Source organism: Pteropus alecto, unplaced genomic scaffold, assembly GCF_000325575.1.
Source record: "Pteropus alecto unplaced genomic scaffold, ASM32557v1 scaffold12, whole genome shotgun sequence".
NCBI lineage: Eukaryota > Metazoa > Chordata > Mammalia > Chiroptera > Pteropodidae > Pteropus > Pteropus alecto.
In genome coordinates this window covers 11,771,308-11,793,242 of record NW_006432669.1, presented here as the reverse complement: position 1 = coordinate 11,793,242, position 21,935 = coordinate 11,771,308, and the positions used below count along the sequence as shown (strand labels likewise).

The 21,935-nt window shown below is 36.5% G+C and overlaps 1 protein-coding gene across 8 annotated transcripts; it reads left to right on the top strand.

Annotated features, from left to right (window-relative positions):
- MSANTD4 (Myb/SANT DNA binding domain containing 4 with coiled-coils) lies at window positions 1-14,451 on the top strand. Of its 8 annotated transcripts, XM_015586000.2 has the most exons (6): window positions 9-130; window positions 398-529; window positions 827-919; window positions 6,018-6,162; window positions 11,234-11,844; window positions 12,201-14,451. In XM_015586000.2, the coding sequence occupies exons 5-6, from the start codon at window positions 11,383-11,385 to the stop codon at window positions 12,774-12,776; spliced, it is 1,038 nt and encodes a 345-aa protein (XP_015441486.1). In that variant the 5' UTR covers window positions 9-130; window positions 398-529; window positions 827-919; window positions 6,018-6,162; window positions 11,234-11,382; the 3' UTR covers window positions 12,777-14,451. The 8 variants fall into 8 exon arrangements, with proteins under 8 accessions (XP_006907588.1, XP_015441486.1, XP_015441485.1 ...); XM_015585999.2 differs by lacking the exon at window positions 6,018-6,162; XM_025043769.1 differs by lacking the exon at window positions 398-529 and having other exon boundaries at window positions 22-130.
- The last annotated feature ends 7,484 nt before the right edge of the window (window positions 14,452-21,935 follow it).

The following is a 21,935-nucleotide window of genomic DNA, read 5'->3' as shown; positions in this document are numbered from 1 at the left end:
GAGGGGATCAATGAAGCATCTTTTTTTTCTTACCTCCCCTTGGAGGCGACGGGGCGGAGGTGCAGCCGGGTCGCAGGTGTGCGGTTCCGTCCAGAAGGAGGCGGCTAGGGAAGCGGCGTCTCTGCTGACGGTGGGTGCCCTCGCAGCGGGGGGTCCCGACGGGGTCAGCGGCAGGTGACTGGCCTCACGCTGCTGGCTCTGGCCCTGGCTCTGCAGCGTAGCGGGACCGCGACGCTTGGGAGTAGTACCAGTGGCGGCGGCTGCCGCCGGACCCGGGGGGGGGGGCGGGCCCAGGCCGCTGAAACAAGGCAGCGCAAGTTTCTGGGCACCTAGTCGGAACTACGATTTAGTATCCAGAGAGAGGAACCTCCTTCCAGGTTGCTACGTCTCCCACCAGGTGCAGCCGCTGCGTTGTGACCGAGTCTGGTGCGCGCCCCCTGCTCCTGGGAGGCCTCCCGGGAATTCAGTCTCCTTCGATTCTTCCCAGGGGCTGTGACAAGGTGTTCCCAAAGGAAGCGGCAGGGAGGGAGTGAGTACTTTATTAATCTGATAACTGACGACCCTAAGTAAACTTTACTTTTTTTACGTACCACAAGTTTTAGAGAAGAGCATCTTATTCGGCACGGAAGTAAATTTTCTGTAAGAACATGGGAGCGGATTGGGGTACACACTTTAAAGAGGATTGGGATAAGGGATGGGGGAACTTTACAGATTTCGTCATGCTTTTCTTCTTGAATAGTCTAATGAATTTACCTAAAAATTCTTTTGGACCGAGAATTTACTGCCTGATTTTCCTCAGACCTCTTAATTCTGTTTTACCACGCAGTATTTAGGAACTTCATTCTCAAGTGTTAGTCCTTGAAAAAAATTTCCCAGTTATAATATCCCATTGGCGGTACATCATCTTCACAAGGATTACGTAAGTGAACTACTTATCATACGAACTTCCAACCAGTAAAGAATGATTGTAATTTCAGGAAAATGGCTGTTCTCTCTGATCGGGCATGGAAGATTTATGAATTTTTAGAGGTTGCAACTAATGAGTTCCTTCTATAAAGATAGAGAAGACAACCAATATAAAAAGGATAGTATTTGACATATAAAATGGTATTTTTTCACATTTTATAACGTTATATCCCTAACACCAAGAATATGTGCCTGGCACATAGTAGGAGCTCAATAAATATTTCAGCAAATTATTTGGTAATGGATGTCATAAAACCCAAGCTCTGTTGATATGAGTATCAAAATGTAAAGGAGAGGACAGAAAAGAAAATTCCTGGAAAGATAGATTCTATTCCTGTAAGCATAGCTACCAAATTTCAATTCAAGGTGCATTGATTTTGATACTTCTTATATTAGCAGAAGATGTCAAATATTTTTACACAAGTTAGCCATAACTGACTGGAAATCTAAGATACATCCTGATACCAATTTCAATGAGGTTAAAAATGTGTGTTAAAGTGTGTTTTGTCTATGAAATAGTTTATCACTTTAACAAAACAGGGACAAAGGGATCACTTTTGTAAGAGAGGTATAGAGTTAGAAATTGTTGGGAAAAAATAGGACATGCAAATAACCTGCTGCCAAAACTTTAAAAATATGTTGATTCAGGCATATTTTAAAAGAGCTGTTATTTCTGCCATGTGCCAATAAATTTACCACATCCAATTACTAAATTGATCTCATATTCTAAGAGCAACAAAATCTAATGATGGATATCCACATAAATTAGGATTCTCTTGACAACTGTAGTCATTACTTGATATTTTATATACTTATGTTTTATATTATTATAGTTTATATATTATTACAGTAACATTGCCTCCATTTAAAAGGTAACCTGCTTGAATTTCAGAAATATGTGAACTTTTGTAGATACATTTTTGTCTCTTGCAGTAAGTTTTCTAGCAAAGTATAGGGTCTTACTAAGCCAACATTAATTTGCTGACATTTGCCCCCAACCTAGTTTCTCCCCTTTATACCGACCCTCATTAGTCTATTTGTTTTATAAGATCCAAATCAAATACTACTAATTCCTTCTCACCACCTTCTTTGATCCCACCAAAGATTTCTCCTTCTGAGCACCCAGGGTATTTTGTTAGTACTGCTCTTGTTGCACTCGTCATATATTCGCATTATTACTCTAGTAAAGAAATAGTCAATTACTGTGTCCAGACACTACTAGGAAATGGATAATAGCTGATATTTATTAAGAGCTTACTAGATCTTAGGCGTTGTAAGGTTCTTTACTGGATGACATCATTTAATCCTCAAAACATGAGTATTAATATATTATATATTTCTCATTTACAGATGAGGAAATGATTTTGAAAGATTAAGTATTTGCTTTAGATCACAGAGTCAGTAAGTGGTAGAATTAATATACAAGCCTACATAGTCCATATTCACAACTTTAAATTTACAGTCTCCAGTCTAATTTTTCACGTAATTTTTTTATGCATATGTGTTTTACTGGTTTTACTTGGTTATACATTATTTGATAGTAGGAGTAATATATTCATCTTTCATCCCTTATTGCCTCTTTTGTAAAATAAATGATTATAATACAGCTTGATAGTAGAAGCATGTCGCAAAGACATTGGATTTAGGTGACTGGGAACAGTGAAGGCATCCTAGAACAGACATTGAAGTGCTGAAGATGAATAGTCATTGACCAGACAGAAGAGCAGAGATCATGAAAGTTGGGGGAATGGGCTAAAGAAATGCATGTATGATTGTCCTAAGGCAGGGATCATGAAAGCTAGAACCCTGCTGTTTAATACAGTAGCCAATAGCCACATATAGTTATTGAGCACTTGAAGTGCGGCTAGTCCAAACTGAGCTGTAGAATGTACTGGAACATACCCACCGGATTTTAAAGACTTAGTACAAAAAAAGAATGCAAGCTATCTCAATTACTTTTGATATTGATTATGTATTGAAATGATAATATTCTGATATATTAGGTTAAATAAAGTATATCATAATTTTTACCTGTTTCTCTTTTTTTTAATGTGGCTGCAGGAGGATTTAAAACTATATATATGACTTGTTGTATTTTTATTGGACAGTGCTAATTAGAATTTAGAGGAATTTCAAAATGATGGGTACTGTGTGTGTCTCTGCGCCCACTCGTGTTGGAGAGGGTGGGTTGGGAAAGTAGGTTGGGGATTTGGGATTGGTTTTGGAGGTGACAGATAAGACTGGCAAAGGTGGACATGGAGATGGGGCTCAGATAGGGTTTAGAATAGGGAGAGTAGAAGGGAGAGGAAGAGTAGGGAGAGAAAATTTACTTCCTAAGTGTATGGAGAAGCTTTGGAAGGTTTTAAGCACTCAATACATATTGAATGAAGCAATGTGTCTTAATTACTCAATCTAATAATGGTTGTTTCTGATGTATACTCCTAATTCTTTCTAATAAAGATATAAGGAGGCGTCTAAAGACATTCTATTTAGAAGGAAGTTTGGTTCTCGAAAGAGCAGTCAGATTCTTAAGTCTAAATTGACTTAGTTTGTATTCCTTTGATGTGTTTCCAATAAATAGGAGTATGAGTTGGTCTTTACAATTAGGCATATTCTTCTTGCATCTGACATTCTACTGGGCATATTTTTCTAGAAAGAGACCAGTTTTGTCTATGTTGTTAGTCTTTCGTGGCAGATGAGGCCTTTTCTTAATGATCTCTGAAGGAAAATTTCTTAGTAGTTAGCTATAGCACTTGCACTCCACCTTGCCTCTCTACACATTCGAGCAAGTAAGCTTTTAACACTGATTTTCTAGCAGGTTGATTCTTGATCCTGGCTGCAAATGAGAATCACCTGGAGAGGGTTTATTAGCTTTGAAGAATTAACAAATATAATTGTATATATTTAAACTGTACAGCAATGATGATTTGATATACATAACACATCGCAGAATGATTACCAAGGTCGAGATAATGAACAGATCTATCACCTCACATAGTTAAGTGTGTGTTTGTGTGTGTGTGTGTGTGTGTGTGTGTGGTGAGAATGGTTTAGATTTACAGGAGAGCTTTTTAAACTCTCAGCGCCTGGTTCTATTGGTTCTATTCCAAAGATGGTTTTAATTGGTCAGAGATGGGGAATGGTTATAGAATGGTTATATTTAAAAAGCTCTCTGGCGACTTTGATGTGCTGTAGACCTGCTATTGAGTTCTCGGAATGTGTCTAATACAAAATGAGATGTGCCCTAACTGTAAAATACATGGTGGATTCAAAGAGTTAGTGTTAACAACAAGAATGGGAGCTTCCTCGTTAATAATTTTTATATTGATTATATATTGACATGATAATACATTGACTATATAGGGTTAAATATATTAACATTAATTCCACCTTTTTTGTTTCATTTTTGCTTTACTTACATGTGCAGGTCACATATTTCTGTTGGACAGTGCTGTATTAGCCTAAACTATTGCTCCTGAAGGTGTAGCTCAAGGATCAGCAGCATCAGCATCATTTGAGAGTTTGTCATTTATATAGAATCACTGGCCCCTTTTGAGACCTACTGTATTAGAACCTCATTTTAAGAACTCCAGGCAATTCATACACAAAGTTTGAGAGACACTGCTCTGACAGTATCTTCAGAATTTTTTTCAATTTCTTAATTTTTTTCATCTTGATTATTTTTTATTATAGAAGCCGATAAGTTTTTATATTCATAATTCCCTCTTTGTCTCTTTATTTGTCCTATAGAGTCATTCTTATACATCTAATTTTTCAGTTTTTAACTGATTCTCTTTTTTATACTTTTACGTCTCAACATTTTCAGTAGTCATTGCCCTTTTGGTTAATGATTGTGAATAGAATATGTATTCATGTAATATATGTAATGCATAATGTGTGTTCATAGATACATATATGCTCTTATAAATGTATAATTTTCTGGAAAGAATCTGAAAAAATTAATATTAATTTTTGGTGGTGGAGAGAGATTTTCACTTTGTTTTGTACCTTTTTCTAACCATATATGTGTACTTTGCTTTTTTTTTTTAAGTCAACAAATTTGTGAGTATTGGGTTTAAGAGATTTAGAAAAATGTCTTTTTCTATAATAAAAATCTCTTATTAGTATTTTTAACATAATGTTAATCACCTCAAAGTAAAATAAAACAAATGTTCTCTGGGCTAACGAACAGCTGTATGGCTGAGACAGAAATGATTGTTTATGTGACCCCTAGAGCAGGTGATTGGTGGTGGACAGAGAGTAAACCTATTGTAGAGTAGAGCATATTCTGTCTACACCTGTTCCTAAGTTGAAAATTGAGCTGCTGTGAGTGTGACCACACACATAGACATACATATACATTTCCCTTTCTGATTTTGTTGACTTACATTAACGCTAGGATCTACACAGGAATAATGTTACACTTAGCTATATTCATACTCTAATATGGCATTTATCACATATATTCCATTATATGGCTATAGTATAGTTTATTCATCCAGTCCCTATTAATGAATATTTGTATTTCTATCATGCTTTTGCCTTAAAAATATGATAGTGCTTTTTAAATGGTTCAAAGAACTATTTAAATGAGCTGAGCCATTTTATATCTTTTGGAAACAAAAAGTCATTCTTAATACATGGTAAGTATTTAATTTGATATGGAATTTGATATAACCTTAATTCTCTGTTCTATTTTTAAGAACATCTAACCTGCAGATTCTGTTTTGAAAATATGTCTTATAACCTGCCCATCGTTGGCCATACTGCCTAAGTAGCAACATAACCTGTTTACTTAAAATTTTCTTTTCAGATTTTGTGTAACTTGTTAACCATTTGTACTATAGGTCGGGTAGTTTATCTAAAGTTTTCACTTAATCTCATAAACTGCTTCTTGCCTATATTGACTTGAGCTGACTTTTTCTTTTAAACATATACTTTGCCTGTAGAATTTCCAGTGTTTAAGTTATTTTTTTTTTTTTTACTTCTCTCTTCCCTATCCTTCAATCGATTTCTTATTTTAAATTACATTTTTACCTCATATTTGTTAGGCACGGTGTTCCATACTGAACATACTGCCTTTTGAGCAGATCGGTTGCATATGTCTCAGATCTTCATAGTGATGGAGCAAATGGCAGAAAAAGGAAAAGGCCAAGTTTCGACTTCAGTAATTCTTTGAAGAATACTGCAACATAGGTACTAAGAAGTAGTATTTTGGGGCTGGTTTAATTATATATAAATCTGTTTGCTTCTCTTCCTTTTTTTGGTCATTTTTAAAATTTTTTTTATTATATTATTAGTTTCAAGTATACAGTACAGTGGTTAGACATTAATATAGTTTATAAAATGATCCTCCTAATTGCTCCTTCTCTCTTCTGGTTTTCCACTTAGCCATTACATCAATGCTAACTGCATTCCTTATGCTGTGCTTCCCATCTCCATGACCATCTATCAACAACTGATTTGTACTTCTCTAACCCTTCACTCCATTCTCCCAGCTCCCCAACCTCCCTCCCCTCTGGCCATCACCAGATTGTCCTCTATATATTTGTGAGTTTGTTTTTGATTTGTTTGTTTTTTTGTTCCTTAGATTCTGCATATAAATTGAAATCATATGGTATTTATCTTTGTCTGACTTATTCGACTCAGCATAATAACCTCTAGGTCCATCCATGTCGTTGCAAATGGTAGGATTTCATTTTTTTTTAATGGCTGAGTAATATTGCATTGTATATATGAACCACAACTCATTTATCCAGTCGTCTATTGATGGGCATTTAGGTTGCTTCCATATCTTGGCTATTGTAAATTGTGCAGCCATGAACATAGGGGTGCATAGATCTTTACAAATTTTTGTTTTGCTTTTTTTGGGATAAGTACCCAGAAGTACAATTGCTGGGTCAAAAGGTATTTCCATTTTTAATTTTTTGAAAAACCTGCCGACTGTTTTCCATAGCGGCTATACTAATTTGCAATCCCACCAACAGTGTATGAGGGTTTCTTTTTCTCCACATCCTCACCAACACTTGTTGTTTTTTGATTTTTTGATGAGAGCCATTCTGACAGGTGTGAGGTGATATCTCATCGTGGTTTTAATTTGCATTTCTCTGATAATTAGTGACCTTGAGCATCTTTTCATCTGTTGGCCATCTGTATTTCCTGTTTGGAGAAATATCTGTTCAGATCTTCTGCCCATTTTTAATTGGATTGTTTGGTTTTTTGTTGTTGAGTTGTATGAATTCTTTATATATTTTGGATATTAACCTCTTATCAGATGTATCATAAGTGAATATCTTCTCCCATTCAGTCGGTTGTCTTTTTGTTTTGTTGATTGGTTCCTTTGCTGTACAACAACTTTTTAATTTAATGTGGTCCAATTTGTTTATTTCTTCTTTTGTTTCAGCTTCACTTCTTAAGTGGCTTATAAATATTGTACCTTATGTGTATTCTTCAGTCTCTGGAAGAAAGCTGAATAGTTACCCAGTCATAAGGAATGTTAGGCTAGAGTGCTAATTAAATATGGTTCTCTAAAATTACAAGTCTTCAAGAATGTTCACTGAACTGACTTGGATATAGATGTTAAAATATTTCATTTAGGTAATATTTGAAATATGCAAAAATAATGTAGCTGTAAGTAAACCAGCTAGCTCCCTGACCACTCAACAAAATAAATTCTAGTTTATAACATTTGTCCATTTCTGTAGTATAAATACTGCCACGTTGGCCAATTTCTAGCTCCTAACATGACATCTTTTAATGTAGAGTTGGAAAGTGAAGTACACAGTTGACTTTTGCCAGCTCACACCAGCAGGCCCTAACATATCCTTAATATAGCATACGTGTTTTGAAGCCTAATAATAAAGACCCACAGACCTACCACTTGACCTAAGAACTAGAACAATACTAGTTTTATTGTGACCTTTCTGTTTCCTTTGTCAAAATTATTTAAAGATTTTGCCTTTGATGCAATAATAGGAAACTTATTTAGTGAGTACCAGAAACTATTCTCCATATTTTACTAAGTCCTTTAATCCTTACGGTATCTCTATGAAGTAACATTATTATATTACAAACGAACTTGCAGATAGTTAAAGTCACTAAGACTACACAGCTCGGAAGTGACAGAGCCAGGATTCTAACCCAGGCAATCTGACTATAGAATTTGTGCTCATAGCCACTGTACTATACTGCTTCTTTTGGTGATATTTTAATTTATGAGTACATTTGCTTATATTCTAGTGACAAGAGGCTTATATATGACTATAAGGGTCAAAAGTGCTGCCACTGATTATACATTCCAAATTAGTGGATTTCAGTTTTATTATTAAATACGGGGAAATTTTGGAAGTCTACTTTAGAAATGGTTTGCTTGTAGTCTTTGTTTTTGCATGCTTTGGCCTTTTTGTGGGTGTGTGAAATTGACAGTGATTTCCTGAGAGTTCATTTTCCGCTCTTTTGAATTTTTAGTTCAGGAGATGATTATGCCACATGAGTGACTAGAAACAAAAAGATATAGTGATGGACATATTTTTGGTGATGTTATTAGATACATACAGAGTCAGTTGAATAAAGATTACTGGGAACTTGAAAAGGAAAAATTGCAAAAAAATTAGTGAAATCATAATAAAACACACTTTTTTATTAGAGTTTAGAAATAAGGAATTTGTGTCCACATTTAAGTCCTAAAAATAAAAGGCTCAAATAGTGATAAAAAAGATTTGTTCATTTTTCAATTAAATTTAGTTAGCTTAACTCCATTGTTTTTACTTCAGTAGAAGATACCATTTGAAATACCAATTACCAGGGAAATATTTTTCACAGTAATAATGTTAAATTGGCTGATATTAAGGTATTAAAGAAAACATGGTAATTGGTTAAACCTTTGAAGTGTTTTTCTGCTTACTTACAGAACTTTATCTAAACCTTTCACATAAGAATCTTTCAGATAAGAATCTGCTCTTTTTGAAATTCTAAGACACCTCAAAACTTAACCTAAGCAGTACCTTGCTAAAGCTTAGCTTTCACAAGCTATTAATAAAGCGGAAGATGTGTCATAAGGGAACGTGAATATAACTTCTGTCATTTAAACTAATTGCGTAGTGTGCAAATTATTTGACTTCTCTGATTTTTATTTATAAATAGAAATGCTGATATCTCGCGTTCAGTGTTCTGGTGGGGATTAAATGACAGGATGTGAAACTCAATGGATATTTGGTATTTTTCTTCGTATTGATAGGAAATGTTTATTATCATACAATGATAGAGCTAGAAGCGACCTTAGCAATCTCATCCTACCCTCTTATTGTGTAGGAGAGGAACAGTAAGTTCTATCATAGTGATCAGCGAGTGAATTTGAAATCAGAAAACATGGTTTGTGTATATATCCCTTTCTGAGCCCTTCTCCCCATTACCTGCTTTTAAAATCTCTTTTCCAAGGAAAAGACTCATTCAACGTCTTTTCCAGCTTCCTATTGTACTTTCCCATAATGCAAGGCTAGAAAACAGAAAAACCATATTTCCTAGCTCCATTGTAATGAGGATTTTGGATGTGCTTTAGATTCTGCCAATCAGATGCGCTCGTTTAAGACTTGAAATCAAAGTGTGCGAGATTCAAGTGTGTTAAGCATTTGTCTGGCTTCTGTGAGTCTAGCACAGTGGTTCTCAAATTTTAGCATGTGTTAGAATCATCTGGAGGGCTTATTGGAACATAGATTAGTAGATCTCACTCTCAGAGTTTCTGATTCAATTGGTCTGGGGCAGGCCTGAAAATGTTGCCTTTCTCACAAGTTTCAGGTGCTTTGGTAATGAGTTTTTGGATAATGGAGAAACATTCTGCCTTGCATCCACCTGAAAGAATGTTAACAAGAGGATCTTTCTCATTCAGAATTTATTTTAAAATTTTGCCACATTACTATCTTAAAATTTCATAGAGACTCCAAGTACAGTTACTTGCCTATATCATGATTTTCGACTCTGCTATTAAAATGGCCCAGGAGATTACATTACAAAGTACTGAGAAGTTCTTCAAAGAAAGAGAAACAATTAAAAGCATTAATTAGAAACAAATATAGCATCCAGCCTTATTTTGTTTGGTATTAGGAGCTTTTGTTTATGTGTTTGGTTATGTGAAGATATGGTGAGCACTGAAGGGCAGAACCATGAAATGTGTTTTGGTCCCCACAGCATTTAAGAATTACTGGTTTTTTTTTGTTTTGTTTCGTTTTGTTTTTCCCTGTTTTAATTGGTGATCTTTTTCCTTTACTGATTAATTAGATGGGGTGGCTGAGGAAAATCCTTGCCACTTTTGCCTTACTCTTTTAATTCTGTTGTATCCTTAAAATATTTTCATTGTTTTAGGAAATTTTATTCCTAAATTTTATTTAGGTTTAGCCTAAAAATGAGTTTTAATTTGAGAAGTAGTAAAATATTAGTAGTTGTCATTTCTTTGATCAGATTACATTGTCTTAACTTTTCTGAATTTTATTGATTTTTGTAGCCCAGCCTTTCCATGTTCCTCTAAAATTATTCTACAGAGTCTGAAGTTATTTTTCTTTTTGATATCTCAAACTAGTGGTTATCTGGCAAATCGACTAATTCATTCATTAAAAAATTATTTATGCTGCGCCTGCCATGTGCCAGAAGCTGCTAGGCTCTGGGGACATGATGAGCAGAAACCTTGCTGCTTTCATGAAACTGCTAGTGAAATGGGAAAGAGAAGGACTCTTGGCTATATGTTTAGCACAAGTGTCATATTTAGAAAAGGAAAAAGAAGAAAGGAAGTTTTGTAGTCATAGCTTCTGTTAGAGTAATTTGACTTGTTGAGAAAGGCTTCGCTGAGAAACAGGTGTCTAATCTGGGAGCTGAAGCGTGAGGAAGAATTAAATAGGCCAAGAAGGGTGAATCCCTTTCCTAGGCAGAGGGAACAGCGTGTACGAATGCTCTGAACAAGGAACGAGCCGGACTATGATTGATGACTGAAAGGCCCGTGTTGGGGTAGGAAAGATGCATTGGGGAGAGCAGAGTGGGAGAGGGAACTAGAGAAGTAGGAAGTAGGTCAAGATTGAATGCTGGCAATTAGGAACCATTACAGCAGCCCAGGTGAGAGAAAATGGCATCTTGGATTATGGTGGTGCTGGCAAAGACAGAAATGTAGGCAGTTTTGAGCCATATTCAGAGCTGTTTTTTAAAAGATTATGTATGAAGCTTATTGGGTTGAGATACCCTGCAGAAGTTGTGGGTTAATCGATTTTTACTTTTTTCTCTTTAGGAATTATCCAGCCTGCCTGTGCTACTAATGAACAGAAAACTGATTTAAACAAAGTGCCAACAAGGGATTCTCTTTGATTTTTGTACTTTGTAGCATTTCTCAAATTCTTTTCACATCTCTTACAGTAAAACTGCATTTAAGTTAGAAAAATGAAGCAGTTGAAAAGGAAGAGAAAAAGCAATTTTAGTGTTCAAGAAACTCAGACCCTTTTGAAAGAAATTACAAAAAGGAAAGAAGTCATTTTTTCCAAGCAACTCAATACAACAATTAATGTGATGAAGCGAATGGCTTGGGAGGAGATCGCGCAGTGTGTGAACGCTGTGGGAGAAGGAGAACAGAGGACAGGGACAGAAGTGAAAAGAAGGTATCTCGACTGGCGCGCGCTTATGAAGAGAAAGAGGATGAAGGCGAACATTAAACTGGTTGGTTCGGGGTTTCCCCTCCCTACATCCGATTTAGATGACTCTCTTACTGAAGAGATAGATGAAAAGATTGGATTCCGAAATGATACAAATTTTGAATGGCAAAATGTGGCAGATTTCAGGGATGCAGGTGGATCCTTAACTGAGGTCAAAGTGGAAGAGGAAGAAAGAGATCCCCAGAGTCCTGAAGTAAGTATTAGCCTGCGAGACCTGTTTTTCATTTAATTTCTTCAGTTCTCATGTGGGAGTTTTTTACAGTCCAGGAGCAGTTAAGAAGGTCCCAAATTTTCAAGCTAACTTAAGAATAGCACATAACCAACTCATTCCACTTTTTCTTTATAGCATTAATCTCTTCTCACCTAAATATACTTCCTTTGATTATAAATATTAGTGACATCAAGTAATTCACTGTAAATACTATTCAAGATTCAAAGTAAATGGTTTTATGTCCTCAAACAATACAAAAAGCTTTTAAGAACTATTTGGATAAATTAACAACCATGACATAGAAATAATACTGAAAATTGCTTTTCTCTTTTCTTTAGTTTGAAATTGAGGAGGAGGAAGAAATACTGTCATCAGTCATCCCGGATTCCAGGAGGGAAAATGAACTCCCTGATTTCCCCCACATTGATGAGTTTTTCACTCTAAACTCAACACCATCGAAGTCTGCATATGATGAGCCCCATTTGCTTGTAAGCATAGAGAAACAGAAACTAGAATTGGAAAAACGAAGGCTGGATATCGAGGCTGAAAGACTGCAGGTAGAAAAGGAACGCCTGCAGATTGAGAAAGAGAGGCTACGGCATTTAGACATGGAGCACGAGCGGCTTCAGTTGGAGAAGGAGCGGCTGCAGATTGAGAGAGAGAAGTTGAGGTTGCAGATAGTCAACTCAGAGAAGCCATCCTTGGAGAATGAACTTGGTCAAGGAGAGAAGTCCATACTTCAGCCGCAGGACATAGAAACAGAGAAGTTAAAACTTGAGAGAGAACGCTTGCAACTAGAAAAAGATAGGCTGCAGTTTTTGAAATTTGAATCAGAGAAGCTACAGATTGAAAAGGAACGCTTACAAGTAGAGAAGGAGAGACTTCGAATTCAGAAGGAAGGACACTTGCAGTGATTTATCTAGGTCTGCATTTGGCAAATTTTTGTAAACCATAGGATTTTCTCTATATTGGGTAATAGGAAAATGGTTGCAGGATTAGTTATGTTTTTTCCCCCCATTCAATGTCAGTGTTTTCAATAGGAAAAAGATAGTTATGTGTGGGTAACTGTATGCTTAAGTAGTGTATTATATAAAAACTATGTGCCCTAGCTTAAACAGTATAGCAGAAACTATTGTGCTGTACTTAAATTAGTAAAATTACATAGAGCTTGTATAATCTGTGCACTCAGAGATTACAGTTATATCTATGTAAAATTCTAGCTCAGTGGTTCTCAGCTAGGGGTGATTTTTGCCCCCGGAAGACATTTGGCAATGTTTGGAGACATTTTTGGTTGTCAAAACTGGGAACTGGGGTGGTTTGCTACTGGCGTGTAATGGATAGAGACCAGGGATGCCTGCATCCTGCAATGCACAGGACAACCCCCCACAAAAAAGAATTATTTAACCCAAAATGTCAGTATTGCTAAGGGTGAGGAACCCTATCCTAGCCTGACTGTGCACCTCTATAGCTTTGTTTTATAGTTTCAGAATATTAAAACCTCAGATGTTTATGTGGGTAGTTACTTAAATGGCCAAAAACTTTAACTATGAAACATTACTGTGTAGTATATAGATTATAGGAAGTGATGAAGAGTATAGGTATTTTATTCTCATGTTTCCATCTATAAACCAAGATTCAGAACTGAATAAATAAACAGTATAAGGAACATCAGAGTTTGTCTAAAATGGGTCATTTTGAAAAGCAGTTGATTCATGTAGCTATTGATGTTTTAGAAGCAACACATTTTTTAAGCTTTAGTTCCCTTTCTTCTTTGAATCCATTTTCTCAGTTTAGATACAAAAATTATCATTTCAACCATGTGCTGAAATTGTAATGAAAATGAATGGTTGAAGCTAGTAAAAATGATACCAATATAAAAATGGTACCAGTAATACATGAGCTTGAACTCAGTGAATTTGATTTTTAAAATAAATAGTAGCTGTTTGGGAGTAGAAGTGAGAGTCAGGAGAGAAAGTCTGCTGAATCAGATGATGATGATGAAATAATGATAGTAGTTGTGTGTTATGAATTAGAGAAGCACTATCTGACCTAATCTATAGAATAATTCTTGAGAGTAGTATATCTAATATTATTTCTGAATCTAAGGCTCAGAGAAGTCACACAGTGAATAAATGACTGATCTCATATATTGTGGTGTATTTTTATCTTTGCCCCTCCCTGAGGAACAAAGTTTATATCTTCAGTCTCTTTGGCATTTATTCTGAAACCAAGGGCTTGCGTAACTTGATGATTTGCCCTCAGTCTCCGGAAGGTGCTCTTTCCACAATCCAGGTGATTTTAATGTACACTAAAGTTAAGAATCACTGCACGAGATCACTTTGTATTTCCTGATTTCCAGGGCTGTTATGTAGCTTTAATACATCTCTTCTGTTCACAGATACTACCTTGATTTTGCATTTGTTCCTTGTTAATTTAAGAACGTCTTGAAACCATATGTGATATTTGAATATAGGTATACAAAGAAAAAGTATAGTTCTGCCTAGTTACCTTGACTTTGAAATAGTGTTATTTTTCTATAACTGAAATAAATACTTCTACCATAGAAATAAAATTTGCCTATGCTAACTATTTGAAAGTTTATCATTTCAAGTGATGCTCTGTGCTATGAGGGTTGAGATTATCAAGTCTGGATGAGAGCCTTATCATGGTGAATGGTGACAGGGAGCCTAGCATTTGTGTTAGGCATTGTGTTATGTGCTTTTTATACATTATTTTATTTGCTCCTCAGAACAACCCTTAAGCTAAGTCATGTTATGCCTCCTTTTATAAGAAAAGAAGTGGTACCTCATTAATTTAATGAACTAAATACTTTAAAAATGATATACCAATCCTGACCCAAGATTTTAGTATAAGAGCTCTGAGGAAGAGTAGTGAAAGTTTGTAGGTGTAGTTGTAAGTATTGTAGCTTTGCCACTTTGTACTTGTGAAAGTCATTTAACTTGCCCCTGTGATTTGATTATTTATAAAATGAGCTTAATGATACCAGCTCTGTCTATACTTATTAGTTTTTTTTTTTTTAAGTGGTGTACGAATTGTAAAATGCCACTTAAATGCAAGGCGATACTAGTGTTAGGTTTAAGATCAGTAGATTCAATTTCTTAGAAATAAGCATGGGGATAGCCTCTATTATTTTTAGATGGAGCACTCAGGTTCTTGAAAGTAAGAGAAAAAAAAAAAAGCTTAATATCTTCCATGACTTTTGTTGAAGAGCTTCGGGTTTCTTAACCCTGCCCCAGGTATAGATAGTTTGGTTTGGTTCACTCCAGTAGAAAGCTTAATTGCTGCATTTCTGAAGTGGCGGGCATACTTGGAGTGAGTCCTACTGGTTAACTATTGCTGTGTAACAAACCACTCAGAACTTGGTGGCTCGTGTTGCTCACAATTTTAGAGAAAATTAGGCTGAGATCAGTTCAGTTGTTCTGATCTTACCTGGGTTCTCATGGTCAGCTGCAGATTGGCTAGATGTTTCACCTTCTGAGGGGGTTAACTGGGTATTGGCTGGGGGTCATCAGCTCTTCTTATGATGTTTGATCCTGTAACGGGCTAGCTTGTGCTTGTCTTAAGGAGGATGAGAAGAGTTCAAGAAAGAAAGCAGAGATGCTCAAGGTGTCTCTTCACTTCTATACCATACTGGCTAAAATAAATCACAGGGCTAGACTAGAGTCAAGAATATGGGGAATAAAGTTCATCTCTTGACAGGAAGAGCTGTGAAGCTGTTCTGCCAAAGATAGGGAGGGATACAGGGAGTGGTGAGGAATCATGGCCATTTTTGCAGTCAATCTACTACATGCCTTTTGGTTTGTCTCTGATAACTTCTGATTATACCAATGGTCTTGGTAGCTTACCCAGTTTAGCATTTGTCCTAGACCAAAATGCCCTAATATGGACATTAACTTCTATAGTTATTGTGGTCATCAGGAATTCCTTTCTTTCCCTTTTGTAAGAATGCTGATTTAGAAGAAAGAGGGGGCCATAAATTTGAAGATAAAGCATCCTCTCAGACTTTTTCTTGTGACTGAAACACTATAGTCTTTGTAATTGAAGAGAATTCTTGCTTTACCTCTTTCATTTTCTACCTAGTTTGTCCATTTTAAGTTATTTTGCTTCTCCTTTTTTCATTTTTCTACCTCTTCATGCTTTGTCACTTCTATCTTGGGTATAAAATAAAAGCAAGTCATAGTGTTTCTGGAATATTTTATTTTAAATTAATAGCTACCTTTACCTGTCTCTCTGTCCTTAAATTTCTTTGTTTTGAACTCAAAATTATTTTCACTGGGTTGCTTTGCATTTGGTTTAACATTGTATTTCCCCCAAAGTATTTTTTAACTTTATATAACTTTTAATTTGTCAAGGCTTTCTAGTCACTATCCTAAGACCTGAAATTAATAACTTCTAAAACTCCCAGAATACTCTTTCTTTTTTTGACATCTAAATTCTTTTTGACATGTGCTGATTTTTTATACACAAATATACCAGGTAACATTTTGTTAGTGCCTTAATTAAAATCCAGATGAGGATTGTCAAATGTATCACTTTGAAAATTTCCCCTGATGCATATGGAAAGGGATTAGTTTATGTATAGCAGGAAGACAATTGAAGAACATAACTACTTGATAAAAAAATTAATTGACTGCTTAAATCAAGAGATTAATTCACCACTGGAGATGGAGGCACTCACTGAGACCATGGTGTTCTAATTGAGCCTAGGAAGAAATGAGAAATGACAATGAATAAATTTGAATTTTTATAAATATATTCTGGGAAATTAAGACCTTTGACAGTGAATTTCATTAGGGAATGCCCTTTATTGTTTACCACTTATTTTTCTGATGTGAGCCATCCTCTTAAATTTTAAATATAAAACTCATCTATTCTAATGTCGATTTCTTTTGAATCTAAATTTCCAGTTCTAACGTTCAAACTGAACTTTAAAGAGTACATCCAATTGTTATATCTCACCCTGTATATTTTGCTGTTTTCTCAAATACCTGAAGAATGCTAAACCAAATTCATTAGCTTCTTTATCTCTTACCTTATCTCTTATCTATAAATTCCCTCCGCAGTGGCATTCTTTGTACCGGGTTGATTGGATTGGCCCTGTTCTAATCCTTTGCCCTCTTCATTCTATCCAAGTTGTTGATCAAGTCCTGTCTTTTCTTTTGATGTTTCAGATCAACCTCCTGCAACCTCACATGTAGTTCTTAGCATAGTAGCATTGGCAACCTGTATTTCAGCAGCTTCCTGTCTTAGTGCCTTCCTTTCTAATCTTCTCTGTCTGACACTTCCAGAATACATTTCCTCAAATACTGCTTTCATTATGTCCAGAGAGTGAACTGGGCATAGAAAAGTGGAAGAGGAGCAGAGCTCTGTCAAAACCATAGGTGCAGCCCTAGCTCCACTTTGCCAGCTGGATGATGTGGGGCAGGAGGTGTCTCAGCCTTGTTGTTGTCTCTATTACATCAGGTACATATCCCCTGCTTGACTCTCATCGTGTAAGGAATTATAAAATTAACACGTGAAAATGCAGTTTAAATATAGCAGCTTAAAGGTATTATGAATTATGTCCTACCTGAAATGAGTCTCCCATTTCCTTCTGTATCAAGTATAAAGTCCTTGACTGTTCTTTGCCTACTCTGTTTAAGATTTTCCCTTACCAACATAATTAATGTTTGTCAAGCTGCTCTCCAAATACTCTATGCATTTATCTTCCTTTTTTCTTTGATCCTGTTGCTTTCATCCTTGATTTTTCCATTTTATATCCTAGAGTGACAATCAGCAAAGTTTTTTCAGATCTAGAGACTTTATCATTTCTGCAACTCTCTACCATAATTTAAAAATATTAAAATAAATTTTACTGAATAAAAGTGGAATATTTTATCATATAAAATGGTATTATGTCTTCCAAAGTCTCCAAAAATCTTTTGAATAGAAATGCTAAAGGCAACATCAGTCTCCCCAGCTTACGACTGATTTCCCACTTGTCTGCGTACGGCTCCCAACCCATAAGAGTGGGCCTTGGCAGCCATGTGTGTATTCTGTGACTGTTTCATTGGCTATACTGTTTGCACTTAAACCAAGAGTGGACCTGGCATGGCCTTGCATTCCCTGAGGTAATCGTACCATTTGGAAGATTCTCTTTCCTATTAAAGATGGTCTGCGTCCTGACCCAGATCTGTTTCTTTTGATGATTCTACAAATAAACAAAATGGCAAAGATTTTAATTTATATGTACTCGCTATGTACTCTAATGCTCTACTATGAGACGAGGGTCAGTTGTTGGGTTTAGGTCCTCTTTGCTTCCCAAGGCGTTTCTGGATCATTGTTCATTCTTTTATGAAAAAAAAAAAAAAAATCCTGCTCCTTTGAGGCTGACACCCACTGGCAAAAATCACTGTCATCTTTTCATTCCTTTTCTTGATCGCACTCATTCATTGATTTATCTTTTCTCTACTCTTGGTCATCCTAGCAACTTCCCAGATAACTTTGGTGTCTAGGTGGAGAATCCTCGAAAGCTTTGGCCACTTTGTTCTCTGTCCTCATCACCAATTCTGTCTCTTTCACTTCATCTCAAACACCTATTCTGTCTCACAGTATTATTCTGTGCTGAGCCACCTCTGCTTCTCCATAACAGCAAATACAAACACCAATTCAGTGACTGCAACTCTCGAGTCTTCCAGCTTACTGCAAATGTTTTACAAACTCAGGATTTGTAATCCAATTATCCTTCCAATGTCTCCTCTCAAGACTCTTCTTTCTCAGCTTAGATTCCCTGGCCACCATTTCATTCACATACCGAAGAGGTCTGGTGTTACTCTAAATTCAGAGCCCCATCTGGGCTCTCAACACTTCCTGTCAATCTGGTTCCTTAGCCTACACCATCTTCTATTCTCTAAAACCATGTGCTGTGGGTTGAACTGTGTCTCCCCAAAGGATATGTTGAAGTTCTAACAGTGAGTACTTGTGAATGTAATGTTATTTGGAAATAGAGTGTTTATGAATGTAGTCAAGTTAAGATGAGGTCATACTGGATCATGGTGGACTCTAAATTCGATGACTTGTATTTTTATGAGAGATTTAGAGACAGGATTACTCACAGGGAAGAAGAGGGAGACAGAGATTGGAGTGATGCAGCTATAAGCCAAGGAATGCCCTTGTTGGTAACTAGCAGAAGCTGGGTGGGAGGCATGGAGTAAATTCTCCCTTCATCTGTCAGAAGGAATTAACCCTGCTGACACCGTGATGCCAGACTTCTAGAATCCTGAATTGTGAGGCTTCTGAACTTCTAGCCAAGTTCAGAAAACTAACCATCACACCTACTGAATTAGAAACTGAGACTATGTCCAACAATCTATGTTTTAAATAAGTTCTTCAGGTGATTCTCATGCACACTAAGATTTGAAAACAATGGCTCTACTCTTTCTACTGAGATGCTCAGCCATTCTGGTGGCTTCAATTACTATTTATATACTGACTCTCAAAGTTACACCTCTAGCCCAAACTTCTACTTCATTACATTCATATGTTTCACAGACACCTCAAACTCATCGCATCCAACGTTGAACTAATGGTCTGCTGCAAACCTGGTCCTCCTCCACTGCTCAAGATCTCAATAAATAATAATATCATCCTCCCAGGTGTTTAAGCTAGAAACCTGGTATTCGTCTTTTGACTCATCCCTGTCTTTCACACAGATTTAATCAATCATAATTGTCTTATAGATTTTACCTCTAAATATTTTTTTATTCTGTTTACTTTCCATTTTCATTGTCAACACACTATCCCAAATTTATCATTATTTCATTTGGATTAATGCACTACTTTGCCTTCCAATCCTTTGTTCCCCTTGCAGATGTTTTGATTTGTTTTAATAGAAATCTGGGCATTACTTAATAATGGGTGGTACATCTATTTCACCTTTGTTTTGTATCATTTAGGATGCCTTTGGTTGCAATTAAGGAAAAAACTAACTTTAAATGGCTCAAACAATAAGGGAATCTACAATTTTACAAAAGAAAGTCCAAGGTTACATGGTTCCAGAGCTGTTTGACAACTCATCAGCATCATGAAGGACCCGTCTCCTAGAGCGGCAATCCCCAACATTTTGGCACCAGGGACCAGTGCTCCTATGAGAATCTAATGTCCGATGATCTGAGGTGGAGCTGAAGTGGTAATGCTAGCACTGGGGAGCGGCTGCAAATACAGATGAAGCTTCTCTTGCTCACCCACCGCTTACCTCCTGCTGTGCGGCCCAGTTCCTAACAGGCCATGAACTAGTACCAGTCCATAGCCCGGGGGTTGGGGACCCCTGTCCTAGATGGCCACTGCAGTCTCATTATACGATGTGGTGTTCATTATAGCCTCTATGTAGAGTGCAAAACATGGACTGCATGACTGTGATGGTGGCCCTAAGTGGTGGAAAGAGGACCATGGCCATGATGTGGGCAAGGACCAGAGAATCCATGAATGGAGTAACTTCTCTATGTGCATACTGAAATCAATAGCACTGACAAGAATGTACATAGAAGGGCAGAAAGTCGGGGGCTAGAATCTTCAATAAATGAGAAGTGACCAGAAAGATGGTAGATAACTGCAATAAATGGAAGAAATATCAAGTGCTTCAATGGAACTGGATTTTTAGGAAGAAAAGAAGAATAATGATCCTGTGGCAGTAATAAAGAGTGAGAAGGTCATGGATCCCATCTTCAGACCCAATAGGAGAACAAAAAGAACTATTATTTGAGAGGGCTTCAGGGGAAGCTATGTCCTTAGAAGGCATCCAGTTTTTCAAGTGACACTTAAGTGACAGAATATGGCCACAGAGGGAAGCTGAGAATTGGCTATGTGCCCAGATAACGATCAAAGTTTGGGATTCAATTATTCTGAAAGGAGAAAATAGATGTCGTGGGACAATAGCAGTCTTTGCTACAAGTACTATCTCCCCCGTTGTTACTGTTTTATTTATTAGCAAGATTTAGGAGGATATCATGTGGATTGCTCTTAGCATCTGGCATTATCATTCTACTTTTAGGGCAATGTGTACTAATAGTTGTTCATGAATGGATTCCAGGTATACCTCAGCCCTGGAGATAGTGATGAAGGGCCTCAAAATAGGAGTTGCCTCATGAAAGGCACCTCTGAGGATAAGTCCTATAGACTCTGCTGATTTATTTGAAACTTGCTGCTTTGCCAAGAGGTGTAAGCAGGGCCAAAGGACACTGTAGCCAACTGCAGTGTCCACTGTGGACAAGTGGCCCCTAAAACTGCTGGAAGAGATGCCCAAGGATCACTGCACCTCTCCCAAAGTCTTACTATGGTATCTATGGTTGGAAAGTGGAGACAGAAGGGGGAGGCTATACTAAACAGAGCTCTCAGCTGCAGCAGCAAAGAATCTCTGTCCTTATAAACATTTATCAGACTCTTCCATCCCTTTGTAGCACATATGCTCATTAATGGCATCCGAACCAGCTTCAGCTTGACAGTATAAAGCATATACATTCTTCAAAATAGTGCATCATTATTTAAAAATATTTGGTATAAGAAAAGTTTGATTGAATTCAAATCTGTTCACATTTTAGCAAGAACTTTCAACATAATATTTGTCCACCAAAGGAAGATTTGTTACAGCCTTTAAATATAATTTTAGTTATAAAATTTTGAATGGTTGTAAAAATGGTTTAAACTTTTTTTTTTAAATCACCTTCATGTGCAAATAGCATTTTTGGTTGATGTCATCTATCAAGAATTTGAAGAGATTATCTCACCCGTTTTGGGAATTGTGGGATAGGCCTTTAAACATATTATCTGATGAAAAAAAAAAAGTTATCTTCCAGTTTACTACAACTGTGCTGATAAAATGTTAACACTTTTAATGTGGGCCAAGATGTGAAAGACCGCTTTAGTAAAAGTACTGCTTCAGTGTAAGCAAAATAGTATTGGTAGTATCTGTCTACCATACTTGTTAAAATACACATTAATAAATTGTGAGTTTGGTTTTTATTTTTGGCTAAACATCACCAAATAAGTGGAGTTATTGCCTCATAAAGCCATGCTAG

Coding starts and splice junctions, on each gene's coding strand:
- MSANTD4 (XM_006907526.3), top strand. CDS start 11,383: ATGAAGCAGTTGAAAAGGAAGAGAAAAAGCAATTTTAGTGTTCAAGAA. Junction 11,845..12,200: donor GAGATCCCCAGAGTCCTGAA/GTAAGTATTAGC, acceptor TCTTTTCTTTAG/TTTGAAATTGAGGAGGAGGA.